The sequence below is a fragment of the Nicotiana tabacum genome, chromosome 7 (genome assembly GCF_000715075.1).
Source record: "Nicotiana tabacum cultivar K326 chromosome 7, ASM71507v2, whole genome shotgun sequence".
NCBI lineage: Eukaryota > Viridiplantae > Streptophyta > Magnoliopsida > Solanales > Solanaceae > Nicotiana > Nicotiana tabacum.
The window spans coordinates 51,600,063-51,616,057 of record NC_134086.1 but is presented as its reverse complement, the minus strand read 5'-3'; the positions used below and the strand labels follow the sequence as shown (position 1 = coordinate 51,616,057).

General features: G+C 37.4%; 1 protein-coding gene across 1 annotated transcript; it reads right to left on the bottom strand.

The window, feature by feature from the left end:
- Nucleotides 1-2,760: 2,760 nt before the first annotated feature.
- Nucleotides 2,761-15,526, bottom strand: LOC107784132 (putative prolyl 4-hydroxylase 4). The gene is made up of 7 exons (XM_075257219.1): nucleotides 15,283-15,526; nucleotides 14,813-14,870; nucleotides 14,606-14,710; nucleotides 8,191-8,248; nucleotides 7,094-7,269; nucleotides 3,427-3,496; nucleotides 2,761-3,320 (listed from the first exon to the last, which is right to left on the bottom strand). The coding sequence occupies exons 1-7, from the start codon at nucleotides 15,504-15,506 to the stop codon at nucleotides 3,025-3,027; spliced, it is 987 nt and encodes a 328-aa protein (XP_075113320.1). The 5' UTR covers nucleotides 15,507-15,526; the 3' UTR covers nucleotides 2,761-3,024.
- Nucleotides 15,527-15,995: the final 469 nt, after the last annotated feature.

The window sequence follows — 15,995 nt, the reverse complement described above, 5'->3', positions numbered from 1 at the left end:
TTTCGGGAGGCGTCGGAGCTCCATGGATTCAAACCCTTTGTGAACGCCTCCACTGCCCACTCATTAGGTACAACCGGTAGCAGCATCCTCTCTTTCTGGAACCAGATCACGAATTCTTGTAGCAGCTCGAACTCACCTTGCGCAATCCTGAATATGTCCGCCTTCCTGGCTTGGACTTTCCTTACCCGACATGGGCCTTAATGAATGAATATGCAAGCATCTCAAAAGGGTCAATTGAATTCTCGGGTAAGAGAGAATACCGTGTCGGGGCCCCCTTTGTGAGGGTTTCACCAAACTTCTTCAGTAAGACCGATCTGATCTCATGCTGAGCCAAATCGTTCCTTTTCACAGTTATGGTGTAGGTTGTGATATGCTCCTGCGGATCCAAAGTCCTGTCGTATTTGGTATGTCCGGCATCTTGAACCACTTCGGAATTAACTCTGGAGCTGCGCTCAGTTTAAACGGCAATTGTATGTATTTTTTCCAATCCGGGCTTTTAGTATTGGTGGTGAGCCCGGAATTTGATCCATCCGAGTGTGAAACTCCTTTGCATTTTGATCTATTCGTTCGTTCATTTCCCTCATAAACCTCATGATCTTGGTTTTGAAAGGATCATTCCAAATGTCCGGTTTCGTCAAAACCATCCTCGCCTTTTAGGGGTGTTGTTGTCGACCCTCTAAGCCATTTGGTTTGCAGGAGCATTGGGAGGAGTCGGGCCCCTTTCGTTCGCGTTATTGGAGGGGCCTGATAAAGCTTGTTTCAACTCCGTCATCACCCGATCCTTCCTTGAGAGGTGTTTCATGATTGCTTTTTGCTGTTCTCTTAAGATTTTTACTGTTTTCACGACATGTTCCTCCTACGCATCATCGGGAGTTATCTCCTGCACATACCGAGGTTACCATTCTTCACGAAATGGGGTTGTTTTATCACCCTCGTTACGGGTGTCGCTGAGTGAATCATCATGTTGGGACAATTCTTTGTGCCCATCTGCATTGTGCGTGATGTTAACATCATTAGCTGCCATATCTTTCTTCTTTTTTTTTTTGCTAAGGAAAGAATCCAAACAAGTTAGTAATAAACGTAAGGATCAAAGCAATTACGTAATTGTCTAAGCCCCACAGTGAGCGCCAAACTGTTTACCTGTAACACGATACAGTTAAATTTGTTACGTGGTTTATAGACAAGCGAATTGATTTGATCCAAAAATGATAAGAAGATAAGATTAAAAATGAGATTTAGCAATTGAAATTGAAGAAGATGACAAGCATGGCTCCGAGTGCAATGCCTCCTAGGACAAAAGTGAAAGCAATGATATAGAACAAGTGAAGTTGTTTAATTGAGAGCAAAAGTAAAATACAGCATATGTTTGCAAAGAACTTCCTCCCCTTGCAATGGCTACTGAACCTGCTATTTATAGCTTTACCTAGGGAAACAAGATCCTAAGATCAAGCTCCTCTTAAATGATAATAAAAGAATCATTGTTGAATATGTAGCGGCAGGTCATGAATGCAAATATTCTCTGCACCGGTCGCTCATATAATGTGAGAGAATATTCCCTCATTGAATGCTATCCGATGGCAAACCCTTGATCTCCTCCCGTTAAATATGCTCCCTTCGAGATTTACTCGATATCGATTATATTCGTTGTGTCCGGTATTGATCGTTACCTGACTTACTTTTTTCTTACCTTTGGTTCCACATGCCATGCTACCATTCGTCCATATGTTATAAACCAATTTTACCTTATAAAATGTCTTGTGTGAGTTTACGCGCACCAATTTTGCCAACAAAATTTAAGCAGATAGAAGAAAATGATTTAATATTTTTTTTGTTTCTATTGAGATCATAAGAGAAAATGATCTCTTATGACATCATTGATGCTCCAATTTATTTTAAGAAAAATAGTTGCTATTCTTAATTCAATTGCATCTATTCTAATACTACCAAAAGTCAGTCAAGAGTCGTTTTTAAGGAGTCTGCTTAAGGATCTCTGCTTGATCTTCTCTACTATTATTCTAAATTTATTAAATGTAATCTTTTGTTATTACTCTACTAAATAACGTGACAACGCAACTGCTGCAAGAATATTTTAAAAACTTTTATCGCTTTAGACAGATAATAATAATTATTATTTAAAATTTCTAATGGATGCATGAATGATATGAGATAGAGATGGCGTAGCAGTGCGCTTTCTTTTCTCCTTTTCTACCTTTTTCTTTAAAAAAAAAAAAAAAAAAAAAAAAAAAAAAAAACAAACAAACAAACAAACAAACAAACAAACAATTTTTGGTTCCATCTGTGATGTGATGGGAATCTCATTCTGCTCCACCAACATTTGTAATGATATCTGTTTAGTGCATAAATCATGTTAAAATGTGATATAGATGGAGACGAGAAACAAAAAATGGAACAAATTTAATACTTGATGCATACGTTTGCTCATTATCTGAGAGTGTCACCATCCAAGGGTTAAGTGCAAGAGCATAAGTATTATCTATTCACGATGTAAAAATATTCACATTCAAATTACTTAAAAGTCAATTCCAAAAAAAATGTTGATACCAAGCATGAGATAGTACATGAAAAAGATGTTACATAAAAATTGAAGTTGTCCCTTTTCTTATCTCTATTATGCTTTGGCAATAAAAAATCCATTAACATCTTAATCCGGGCATATCATTGTGTCAACTCAATTTAACTAGTGTATGCACCTTAATGACCAATCATTACATATCATTTCACAAAATAACCATCATAAAATTAGTGCACAAACAGACTATAATTTGTTATCAGATATTACATTCTCAGTGAAAGACCAAATCGAAGTTGGTACATAACAGTTAACTAATGTGTACATAAAGGCAGTATACATATGTTTGAGTGAGAGAGAAAAAACGAACTTCGCTCTATAGAAGAAAAAGAAAATAGGATGTTATTTGCAAAACTGGGTAGATTGCAAGAACAATAAGGAACAACATGTTACTATTTCTGAACTGATTTAGTGGAAGAATTAAGTATAATAAGTTAACAAGCTTTGCAGCTCTTCCTACAGCTTCCTGGAAGATCTGAACTTCCAACCATGTATTCTGGATTCTTGGTGCATTCCCCAAGTGCGGCCCATCTCTCACAATTCTCGTTTTGATCAGCACAACTTTTTTCAGATCCCACGATTTTGTCAAATGAATCCACGTGAATCCACTTTGTCGCTGACCACTTCTCACCCTCAATAACAGGGCACCCACCGTGGAGGCTCATAGGATCAGGAACGGCATTTGGATGGAGACTGAAAAAAAGAAGTGCATCTCCTTTCCGTGGTTTTACTGAAATATTCCCCGAAAAAGAGAACCAGAAACAAATGCAGATTAGGTTTTGCAACAACTGTAATAAGGCGACAATGTTGAGCAGTTATCCACTCTATAGGCTCACCAGCTATACCCTTCCTAGCACACTCGGACAAAGTATCGTCAGCTGCCATTGACCTACGTCGAGTTGATTCCTGTAAAGATATCCAGTTTTATTGAGAAACATATAACTGAAAAACAAAGATTTAGGAGAGCAAATTTGGGATGGAGACGAAGAAGAAGCAAATAGCAAAGCTAATTTACCCTTGGTAAATCAAAAATGTCACCAGGTTCAATCCGTAGACATATGAATAACGAACAACAACAACCCAGTGAAATCCCACTAGTGGGGTCTGGGGAGGGTAGTATGTACGCAGACTTTACCCCTACCCGAAGGGATAGAGAGGCTGTTTTCGAAAGACCCTCGGCTCAAGAAGACAAAAAGAGACAATATTAGTATTATCACAGGAACGATAAAAAATATAAGAAAAACAGGAACAACATAAAATTCAGAAGAAAGCTGCAAAACAAAAGCGACAACTAGTAAATAGGTCCGGCACTAAAAAAGAAATAGTAAGACACGACATTGTCACCCGTTACCTAGACAAAACCCTACAAGATTACTTTAGCAACGGAACGAACTAATGCAAGACCTAACTACCTCCTAACTTACAACCCTAATACTCGACCTCTACATCTTCCTATCAAGTGTCATGTCCTCGAAAATCTGAAGCCTCGCCATGTCCTGCCTGATCACCTCTCCCCGATACTTCTTAGGCCGCCCTCTACCTCTCCTCATGCCCACTACAACTAGCCACTCACACCTCCTTACCGGAGCATCTGGGCTTCTCCTCTGTATATGCCCGAACCATCTAAGCCTCGCTTCCCGCATCTTGTCATCAATGGGAGCCACGCGCACCTTCTCCCGAATATCATCATTCCTAATCTTGTCCATCCTAGTGTGCCCGCACATCCACCTCAACATCCTCATTTCAGTTACTTTCATCTTCTGGATATGAGAGTTCTTAACAGGCCAACACTCAGCCCCGTACATCATGGCCGGTCTAACTACCGCTTTATAAAGCTTACCTTTGAGTATCGGTGGCACTCTCTTGTCACACAGGACTCCAGATGCTAACCTCCACTTCATCCATCCTACCCCAATACGGTGTGTGACATCCTCGCCGATCTCCCCTCCCCCTAGGCCTATTATTCGTAGAAGGTTGAGCTTACTTGGGATGACCTGTGAGTCAAGCCTCACATCCACGCCCACTTCCCCTGGCTCAGCGTTAAACTTACACTCCAGGTATTCCGTCTTCGTCCTGCTCAGCTTGAAACCCTTAGACTCAAGAGCATGTCTCCAAATATCCAGCCTCTCGTTAATACCGGTACGCGACTCATCAATCAGAACTATGTCATCGGCGAATAGCATGCACCATGGCACCTCCCCTTGAATATGGTGTGTTAGCGCGTCCATCACCAGGGCGAATAAGAACGGGCTGAGCGCAGAGCCTTGGTGTAACCTCATAACAACCGAAAAATGCTCAGAGTCGCCTCATACTGTCTTTACCCGAGTCTTAGCCCCATCATACATGTCTTTAATCGCCATAATGTAGGGAACCGACACACTTTTTACCTCTAAGCATCTCCAAAGAACTTCCCTAGGAACCTTGTCATATGCTTTTTCTATGTCAATAAACACCATGTGCAGGTCCTTCTTCCTATCCCTGTACTGTTCCACCAACCACCTAACAAGGTGTATAGCTTCTGGAGTAGAACGACTCGGCATGAACCCGAACTGGATACAGATATCGACATCTTCACCCTCGCTTCAACCACCCTCTCCCACACTTTCATGGTGTGACTAAGTAATATGAATAAAGAACAAAGAGAAAAGAAATCAATAAATGAAAGACAAGCCAACATTACCCCATGATTCATAAAGTCCCCTGTTTTTAAAGCATGTCTTCTTGTGCGTAATGTCCAATAGAAGCAAAGATGCAGTTTTGTTTTTCTAAAGGCTTCCTATAGGTGTTTAACGGGTGGGCGGGGCCGGTCCGGGTTGAGAAAAAAGGTGACCGGCAGATTTCGAATCCGGGCCGGTTACCGGTTTTTTCAAACTGGGTTTAACGGGTCCGGGTCCATCCAGGTTAAAAATGAACCGGAAGGGTTACGGGTCCAAGGGACCGGGCCGGGTTAGTGTTTTTTTATTTTTATTTTGTATAACTATCGTAATTTATATTAAGATAACGTAAAAATATTAAACACAAAAACAATTTTATAAAAAGAGTGTTTGAATAAAAGGATGCAAAGGCTTTAAAATCTTTATATTTGAAAATTTTGAATATTTCATTAAGAATTTAAGATAATAGAATACAATAAAAATGGAAAAAAATTGCACTTATAATTTGGAGGGAGTGCACCGAATTCGGCAATAAGCCAATAAATTGAACACTTGATGATTTCGCAACTTCAATGTTACCATGAAGAAACGTCAATTGTTCAAACTTCAAATAATAAATAATACAATAAATTAAATTCCAAAAAAATGAGAGCCAAATAGTTGATTGCACTTTAGGTGAAGAATGAAAAAATGATAATTGAGAATATGAGTTTGAGAAATGAGAGATGAGCGAAGAAATGAAGAAAATGGGGTGTATTTATATTTTTTCAAAGGGCTAAATTAGTAATTACAAAAAGTGTTATTTTTAAAAAAAAATTGCCCAAAAAAGGGCTATCTTTGCAATCCACCCGTTGGGCAACGGCCAAATTGAAGTTGACCGTTTCCAACGGTCATATCACGTAAAAAAAAAAAAGATTTATAGCCGTTTAACTGGTTCAACAGTATTTTTCGTTGACCGGGTTTGACCGGTCAGGTTAACCGATTTTTTTTTAAACGGACCAACCCCCCTAACCCAGCCCACCCGACCCCCTAACTACTGAGCCGGTCAGGTCCGGGTTACAACTGGTCTGGGCCAGTCCGGAAACGGGTCAACCCGGCCCGTTAAACAGGCTTAAGGCTTCCCCTATTTAAGACAGCTATATGCGCCACATCAGCATGTGATCCACATTTCTGGCCTCTTTTTACTCCTGCTAAAGCTTTGTTGAATGCAAGGTATGTTTACCCTAATTGTATGTTTAATCTTCTTTATGACAAGTAAAGGATGAATATTATCGTGAATCATATGATTTGTTTAGGTAGGTGAAAGGAGGAAGGATGGAGAAACAAAAGAGGGAGTTAAGGGTTATTTCTTTATTGATAAGTGAAAGAGGGCAGGAAGCAAACATAGAAATGTATTTTAGCTTTTTCAGTCATTCTGGAACTGGTTCAGGAGGAGGAAATATAAATCTTTTACTTCCCTTCCAATCCTACCAAACAACTAGAAACAAATGATGAACACATCACCAAAGGGAAATAAACCGATGAGCTTCTCATCTTTTGACCACCTTCCACTCCCCTTGGTGGAACCAGATGTGCTGCAAAATAAACTTGAATTCACCTTTTTTTCCCCCAAAAAACATCATCATCATGAACTTCTAAGCTAATCTCTGCTTTGAAAACCTACCTCACAACTGGTGATCCAAATGAAAAGCTAAATTTAGGAAACAATATATTCAGGGGGACAAAGTAGCATGGACGACCTCATATGTGGAACCTAACAAGCAAAACAAAAAGTTGTGTACGGCACGTGGGATAAACGTCACGCTTTTATCAGTGTAAAGGTACAAAAAAGGGACAAACTTGAACTAACCTCTGCTTCAGGGAAGACAGTTTCACCTCCTTTCTCGACATCACTGAGATACATGAGTACCGTGGCTAACCGGTGTCCACCACGAACAATATTAACCTTGTCGGAGAAGTAATCATAGTGTGGCTCATATTTCTGCCCTTCCTCGTATCTTAGAACTTGTATGTCTTCTCCATTCTCTGGCAAAGAGAAAAAAGAAATATCCATCAAATTGGAACACATAGACATAACTAGACCTTAATAAGGGAGTGAAGAAAGCATCCAAAGCCTGTGAAAGTGAATTTTGGAATAGATTTGATTTCAAGAAACCACAGCCAAAACTAACAAGTCCTCCAAACAGTGCTTTCATTCTTTATCTATCACCCTATTAACATGTTGATGTTACTTCTTATTGACACCATGAATTGTTCGATCTTCAGTTTCTCCTCTTTCAACCAGAGAATCGCCTTATAACATATTTCTTTAGTACTCACTCTGATATGGTAAGACAGAAATTTCAGAAGTTTAAGATGGATAATTCAACTGTATTGCACAAGAATTAGACAGTATAAGTCAATAAAATTAATACTCAGCATCTCTGAGAGCAGAAGGCAGATGAGAAGTGAAAGTCTTCAATTTAAGAATATAAAAAGATGAGAAGTGTAAGAACTCTTGCAATATCAGGATAATGGATAATATTTTTTCTTGGACAAAGCAGAATAACCAATTATAACTAAAAGAAAAGAGAAACAGAAGGAATAACTTGGAAAATTATGATCTTTTCCTTTCTTTGTTTCTCCTACCTGGCGGCCCCCTTTTAACATCGTCATATCATGCAATTGTTTCTTATAAAAGCTTTTCCAAAAGATTAGTAAAGTTTCATAAAATTCCAATACTCGATTTGTTGAAGGACTGATGACACGGTTAGTGAATTGATCAATTAGTTATGTTGAATCAATTACCGCCAAATCTTTTCTTGACGTCCGTACGAATAGCTATAAAGTCAATATTTTTTGTATCAGACATACTTTAAATGGGAATTGAGGAGAGTCTTCAAATAGCAACTAATTGTGGATGGGTTAACAATCCTAGACTGTGATATCCTTCAGGGGAAGCCAGACCTTTTGGTAGAAAAGCCCAAGTCGCTATCTTGTCCTCTATCCCAGCAACAATAGGATCCTGCAGCCCCAAAAGAAAAGGCAAAATGAAGAGCTGACACAATTAAAATACAGAAATGGAATATTGTATTATTGAGTATGCAGCAAATGGTTAGTCATGCTTCATGATATCGTGAGTAAGCAGCAATCAATTAAAACTATTTAAAAAATGAACGTGAGAAATACTCTACAGCATTTCTTTGATATGTCAAAATCAAAGAAATTCTGCGGAGTATTTCACACGTTGTCTCCGTGTGACCTATAGGTCACGGGTTCGAACCGTGGAATCAGCCATTGAATCAGGCTAGGCTGCCTACATCATACTCTCTTGGGGTATGGCCCTCCCCCGGACCCTGCGCGAACACGGGATGCTTTGTGCATCGAGCAGTCCTTTTATTTCTTTGATATGTCATGCTGAATACTCTGGATTATAGAACTGAATATGGTTATCCAAATAAACGATCATCAAATAATCAATGTTACATAAATCATTTTTATAAGAGTCATATGTGGGCATCACTTAATTATTCTCATTCACAAAACCAATCAATCAGAAAAAAGTCATTGATATCAAGTATAAATTCCAAACCAAACAGGCCCTAAATCTGGTTTCTGAAAGAGTTTCTTTTTCTCTGTGCTTGTCGACTATTGACATCTCGGTAGCTTTCTTTTCCCTGGAGCATGTTAAAATTCTTTACAGCAGATCAGGTTCCTCTTATGTATTAGTATCAACAATAGTCTCCCAGTCAAACCAGAAACAAGTATAGGTAAAAGCACAAAATTTTGCTTTACTTGCTCACACATCCAGAAGATGAAAGTAGCAGAGATGAGGATGTTGAGGTGGATGTGTGGGCACACTAAGATGGATAAGATTAGGAATGAAGATATTCGGGAGAAGGTGGGCGTGGCCCCCATGGAGGACAAGATGCGTGAAGCAAGACTCAGATGGTTCGGGCACATTCAGAGGAGGAGCACTGATGCACCGGTGAGGAGGTGCGAGCGACTGACTGTGGTGGGCACGAGGAGAGGTAGAGGGCGGCCCAAAAAGTATTGGGGAGAGGTGATCAGGCAGAACATGGCGCGACTTAGGATTACTGAGGACATGGCCCTTGACAAGGAATTGTGGAGGTCGAACATTAAGGTTATAGGTTAGGAGGAAGTTGTGAATAATTCCACGGCGCACCAGAGTGAGACTAGCCAGTTAGGATTTAGTTCTAGGATGCAGGGCTTTATCTACTGGTTATTGTTGTACTTTCCATCTGTTTCGTATTTCTTATAGTGCTTATTTTATTATGATTCTATTGATGGTACTAATATATCGTCTCTTGTTTCCTTCTTGAGCCGAGGGTCTCTTGGAAACCGCCTCTCTACCCTTTGGGGTAGGGGTAAGGTCTGCGTACACATTACCCTCCCCAGATCTCACTAATGGGATTACACTGGGCTGTTGTTGTTGTTGTTATTCTTGACCAGATCCGGCCCGTAATTTGACGCATATCTTATATTTTTCAGGATAAACCATTAGTATATCCCAAATCCCCATTTGATTTTTACAAACAGCTCATAACTTTGACTTAAATTTAGTGCTTTTATTTGGGCGAACACTGGCAAGATTATAACCTTTACAATCTGTTTAAGATTGCAGCAGAAAGGTTCGATTTGACATTACTATGTGAAGCTTTCCTATTAGGTTAGCAAAGGACTCTAAACACATTGCAACAGATACATGTAATAAAATCGTAGACCTTCCGAACTAAGTGCATTAATTAACCTACCTCCTATCAGTTGATAGTGGCCTAGCTGTTGACAATTGCAGGTTCATCCAGCTTAGAAACACATCTCATACACCAAAACTAAGGGTAGTGGAAGTAGAAATAATTATTTACTGCCTAACCAGAATTTCAAATTATCCTCATGTTTCAACATATAATTTTTGCTCATTGTGCAAAAAATCACATAAACGACATCTTTCTAAACTCATAACAATGTCATGTCTTAACAAATGAATCAGAATGCATGAAAAGTCAGCGTAGAAAATATGGGAAACATAGAAACGTTCAAAATACAGCAAATGGGGTCTATAGCCTGCTGACATTTAAATTCTAATATTACTACATGCCTAAAGAGAATTCTGATACTGAACAGAATTTTAGGATTCTGATGTTGCAAGAATTTGACAAAAGTAACAACCCATTAACTGATATTTGCCAAAGAGAATGCAGCAGCTGCCCACCGGGAGCAGCTTGCTTTTCATTCTTCCAATGCACCTGGAAGAGCTCACTGCTCTTCACAAAGGCATGCCCTTTTTCAGGTAAAATTGTATGTGAAAAAGACATTTGGGGGGGGGGGGGGTTAGGGGTTAATTGTGCCCTTTTTTCATGTTAGTCGACGACACCAGGATTCAGTCGACTGATATTGAGTTCACTAATCTGCACAGAAACGGATAATTTTTGGAATAAAGCAGGTGTAAAATGTAACCAAAGATATCTTGCAGTGAGGTAAATGAGAGGCGGAATTTTTATACTCGTTTGGAAAGCTTACATCTAATCCCCTTGGCTCCAAAGGAATTTTATTTCTTCACCTCTAGTTTTGTCTCGGTCACAAGCAAGGAGAGTTTTTGAACGGTCAACCCAAACGTGCGATTTTACCTACGCTCACCACGAACTTTTACAATATGATTTTGATACATTCACAACCAACATATGCTTTTAACGTGTTCACCACCACACATGGTTATTACACGCTCACCACAAACGTCTAGAAGATGGTTTTCACTCGTTTACCAACAACAAAAAAGTTGACTAACATTTCTCTCACTAGAACTCCAGGACTTTTAGAGGAGTGTAGTAACAAAATCATTATAACCTTTTATAGGTTAGGGTTTCACTCAAGCACAACGAAGAACTTGTGCAAACTTGACTGTTGCATCCTTTTCTCGAAACTTGCATTGATTCAATCTTGTAATTCTTCCTTCTTGAGCGTTGGCTTCAGTATATTCCTTCTGCAAAGAATTGTTCGGGATCTACAGGATTATAGCTCCTTTACTTAGATTAATTTGTTTGATCTCGCGCCTTCTCCAGATCTCCTTCTTGATTGTTTCCTAATTATCGTCTTTTTCTAAGTCTATCTCTCGCCATGATCTTCTAGCGAATCATGGAATTTGTTAACTTTGAACTTGGTATCTTTAATTCCTTGTTTGTGTTTTCTAAAATCTTCCATTATTCAACGAACTCCTTCTTTGTGACATTAGTCAAATCTAATAAATTTTCTTTCCTTCTAGGTTTCAATCGTCTTTCCATGCTTTAAGGAATCTTCGCGTGATAATCTTTTCTACTGAGATTTGACCTGAATAAAAAGAAATCTTAGTATGATTTAATCTCCATTAATTTTTGGAAATCTTCCTTCCTTAATCTTGGAAAATAATCTCTTGCAATAACATAATTAGGATTATACTTTTCCATAAATGATATTAGCAATTTTGAACTTCCTTGATTTTAAGATAATTTCCGTCCTTGGTCATGAAAAATAACATCTTTCCATAACAAAGATTGTTGTAGCTTACTCAACATCTTCCTTCTATTAGTTTTTTATCAAGGTATCTTCCATGTTAGAAAATGTCACCAATAAATTTCAATCATATCCTTCATAGGATTTGCATCACGTTGTAAACATCTTTCCTTAATTTTGTAGTAAAACCAGTACCATTCGTCCAAACTTTTAGCAAGTATAAGCAAATTTGAACATCTCTTTTGTTCCGTAACAAGCACTCTTCCCACAGTTTTAGCTGAGACACTATTCCTTGATTTGGACAAAACTCTTTCATATCATCCTTGATTTCATAATTCCTTCAATAATCAAATCTTCATAATTCTACCAGACAATACCTTTTTTCTTATACGTATCTGAATGTTCAATCCAATCAAATCCTTCTCAAACCTATCCAATAACATATTTATACAAGTAAATGATATTTGATCTAAGTTGCTCAGACACAGGTATCTGACACTAGTGTGGATCTAGAGATCGGATCCTTCGAGATGTAAATTCTAAGATTCGGGGATACGGATCCTAGTACGGATACGGGTGCGGGGATCCGGCTAAAAATAATTCAAAAGAAAAAACTAAAAATATGAAAATATCTCTAAATTATGAGAAATTTTGTGGAATACTTACGTATAGCTTGGAAAGTGTGAATTTCTTTTTTATTCTCAAGTTGTAGATAAGTAAATGATTTATTTCCTAGATAAGGTATGCTATTTTCTTCAAACTTACCCTTGTTTTGGTTCTAATTTCAGGAATCAAATTGTATCTTGTCTCGAATTTTTTCGTCTATCGTGGTCAAAGTACCCAAAATCGTTTGATCAGATCCAGTACGGATCCCATACCTACCCTCACATTAGTGTCGTGTCGACACGGGTGAGGCACCTAAACTGCCGTGTCGGAGCAACTTAGTATTTGATTAAAATCTTTTCTTTTTTTGATAAAGAGTATTTGATTAAAATTATATGAAGTTAGAAGTGAGCTTTGACTATATTGGACTGTTATCATCAAAATGAGGTTTCGCCTTGAGATTTAACTAAACCTTAAAACCTTGAGATTTAACTATGAGGTTTCACCAATTGATATTGATGAGCATAGTCAAAGATTAATATTGACTTGATGCGATTTTAATCAAAGGACAGGTTCATCCAACCGAGGAGGATTTGGTTGGATCGAGATTCAGATACATATTGAAGAGAAGATATTATATGGTAAAATTCTGAAAATTTGATTATTGAAGAAATTATGGAATCAAGGAAGATATGAAAAAAACTTGCCCAAATCAAGGATTAGTATATCTGCTCAAAATCGTGGGAAGAATATTAATTTATTATGGAAGGAAGATATCCTATGAAAGAAAAATGATTTGTTAGAATTTAATTACTTATTACAAGTTCAGAAGGAAGGTATTGATATTACTACAAAATTAAGGATAAATAGTTACTATGGATGCTAATCCTGAAAATTTATTGGAAGATTTGCTAACTATGCAAGGAAGATATTAGTGAGCTACTAGAATCTCTGTTATGAGAAGATGTTGTTTTCCTAGATCAATAAGTGAAAAATTCCTAAAATCAAGGAGTTCAAAACTGCTAACATCATTTATGAAAAAATATTCTTACTTTTTTTTTTATGAAGTATGGAAAAATATTCTTTCTACAATCTATGTTATAGAAAGATACTATTTTCCAAAATCAGCGAGGATTTCCTAAAATTAGGGATAATTAAATCATACACCGGGAAAACATTTGAATTCAAGGGAAGTTCAAATCTCAGTAGAAAAAAATGATCTTGTGAAGATTCCTTAAAGCAAGGAAAGACGTTTGAAACCTAAAGGAAGGAGAAATTGTAAAATTTGATTGATGTCACAAAGGAAGGCTTTGAATGGAAGATCTGGAAAGCACAAAACAAGAAATTAGAGATATTGAATTCAAAATTAGCAAAATTCCAAGATCTGCAACAAGAGTTTGCATCATCATGGAAATGTATCGAGATACCACAAATTAGGTGAGTCGGGAGAAGATAATAATGGCGAGAATCAAGAGACAGGCTTAGGAAAAGAGGATAATCAGGAAGCAATCAAGATCAAACAACTTATTCCAAGAAAATAGTGTAGATTCAAAAAGAATCTCTGCATAAGGAGATAAGCTTGCTGATTGAAGTACCGCCTAAGAAAATCTACTGAAGCAACATTCAAGAATTCAGGAAGGGGCAGAAAGCATAAAGACCTTTTCCTTCACTTCATTCTTCAAGAACATGGCGCAGGTCAGAGATGATGCTTACTTGATGAGCATAGTTAAGTAGTAAAGTTACGCCTTTGTTATCAGCTATAGTTTTTGAAATGACGGTAAGCATTTGATCCTAACCTAGGAACAACATGCTGCGTGTGGCAGGGCCTTTTTTTTGGGGAGGGGGGAATTGTTGGTTAACACCAGTGATGGGTCAGGAACGGCCCGGGGCATAGTTATGGTGGAACATATCGCTTGTTTGATGGTTTGGTTAAAAAATAAAGTTACGTCCTTACTATCATCTATAGCTTTTAGCATGATGATAAGCCTTTGATCTTAAGCATACAAACCTCTTAAAAGAACCACCATCCACGAGCACCTGGTAGAGTTACAAATCCATTGACAAATTTATCTTCTGACCCTGGCATGATAATCTACCATACTAAAGTAATTGAAATTCATAAAACTAGAAATACATGTCATATAATGTCAAAGTACCAATGTGCATACCAACCAACTCATCTTTGCAACTTAGAGAAACAAATAAAATTGTTGTATTATGGATTAACACGATTTAGCAATACGACAATGAGGAAAGTAATAAAAAAACATACCTTTGCTTTGCTAATGAACATCCCGGAACTAGTCCTAACCTCACTGAGCTTACTTTCCCCAGACTCATTATCTGCCACAGCCGATCTTTTCAACTCCTTCTTCGCCTACACCACAATTGACAAATCAGCTTCCAAACACAAACAGATCTCAACAAATTGATCCAACCAATACATTCTCCAAAAAGTAAAATCTAAATTAACACTTACAAGAGATACCAAATGATTGCATTCTTCATCCGTAAGGAAACCTTCATACACAAAAGCTCTGCGAACAGTCACAAATAGTAAGCTCCATAAGGCACAACAGCACGACATAAACACTTCAAAAACTTGACTTTTATCCCAATAATAATATTTCGACTTTATAAGCTTAGAAACCGTAAAATAGTGAAATACACATAGCTGAATCAGGGAAACATTACGCAACCAAAAATTTACAAAATTGACCTTTTTTCAGCAATATTGCATTTTTCTTAGCTAAACGTAAAGCTAAATCGGTGAAACACTAGTACATTCCAGAAAAAGAAAAACTTATAATTTGACTTTTCTTCCCATAATATCAAAGTTTTCTTAGCTCCAAGACCGGAAAACAAACACTAAAAAAGAAACAGATTTTTTTATTTTTTTCTCAATAATTGCATTTTTATCTCCTTTTAGCTAGGAAAACAGTGAAATACCTAGGTTTCCATGAAATTTGCTTGACTTTAGAGGGATTGATGATGGCGGAGCATGATGATTTAGTGACGAACGCGGCGGCGATCAAGATGAAGAAGAAGAAACTGGCGATCTGCGAAAAGTTAATCATAGTGTGGAATTTTCTCGGGAAAATGTAAGTATCCAACTTTGAATCCAATTCGCGTGAACTGTCACTTGAACATTCAGCACATGAGTTAGAGGGCATTTGGATTGCCTTATAAAAACTAGTTTTTAATTAAAAATCAAAAATACCAATTTTTGGCTTATGACTTATTTTTATATTTTTAATGCCTAAAAATAAGTGCTTGTAACACTTTTTATCGTTGTCAAATACCACACAAATTAAAAAAATGCTTAAAAGCCAATAAACACTTAAAATAAGTCAATCCAAACACCCTCTTAGTCGGTTTTATGTACTACTTCTTATAGTTGGGTCCTATTTTTTATTAATGAAAAATACCTGCTACATTTTTTTTTTGATTTGCAGCTCCGGTTTGGCCATATATTATGGCTTCATTTTTTCAAAAACAATTTTAAAAATATTACTTATTTGTTTATAAAAAAATTTCAAATTCCCAAGGATAGTTTTTGGTAGAAAAAAAAAATTTAATTCACATAACTTCAACCTTTCTTCAAATAAAATACATGTCCAAGCATAATTTAAATTTTTAAAAATTATTTTTCTAACACAACT

Coding starts and splice junctions, on each gene's coding strand:
- LOC107784132 (XM_075257219.1), bottom strand. CDS start 15,506: ATGCCCTCTAACTCATGTGCTGAATGTTCAAGTGACAGTTCACGCGAA. Junction 7,270..8,190: donor TTGGGCTTTTCTACCAAAAG/GTCTGGCTTCCC, acceptor TCTCTTTGCCAG/AGAATGGAGAAGACATACAA. Junction 3,497..7,093: donor CTGTCTTCCCTGAAGCAGAG/GTTAGTTCAAGT, acceptor ATATCTTTACAG/GAATCAACTCGACGTAGGTC.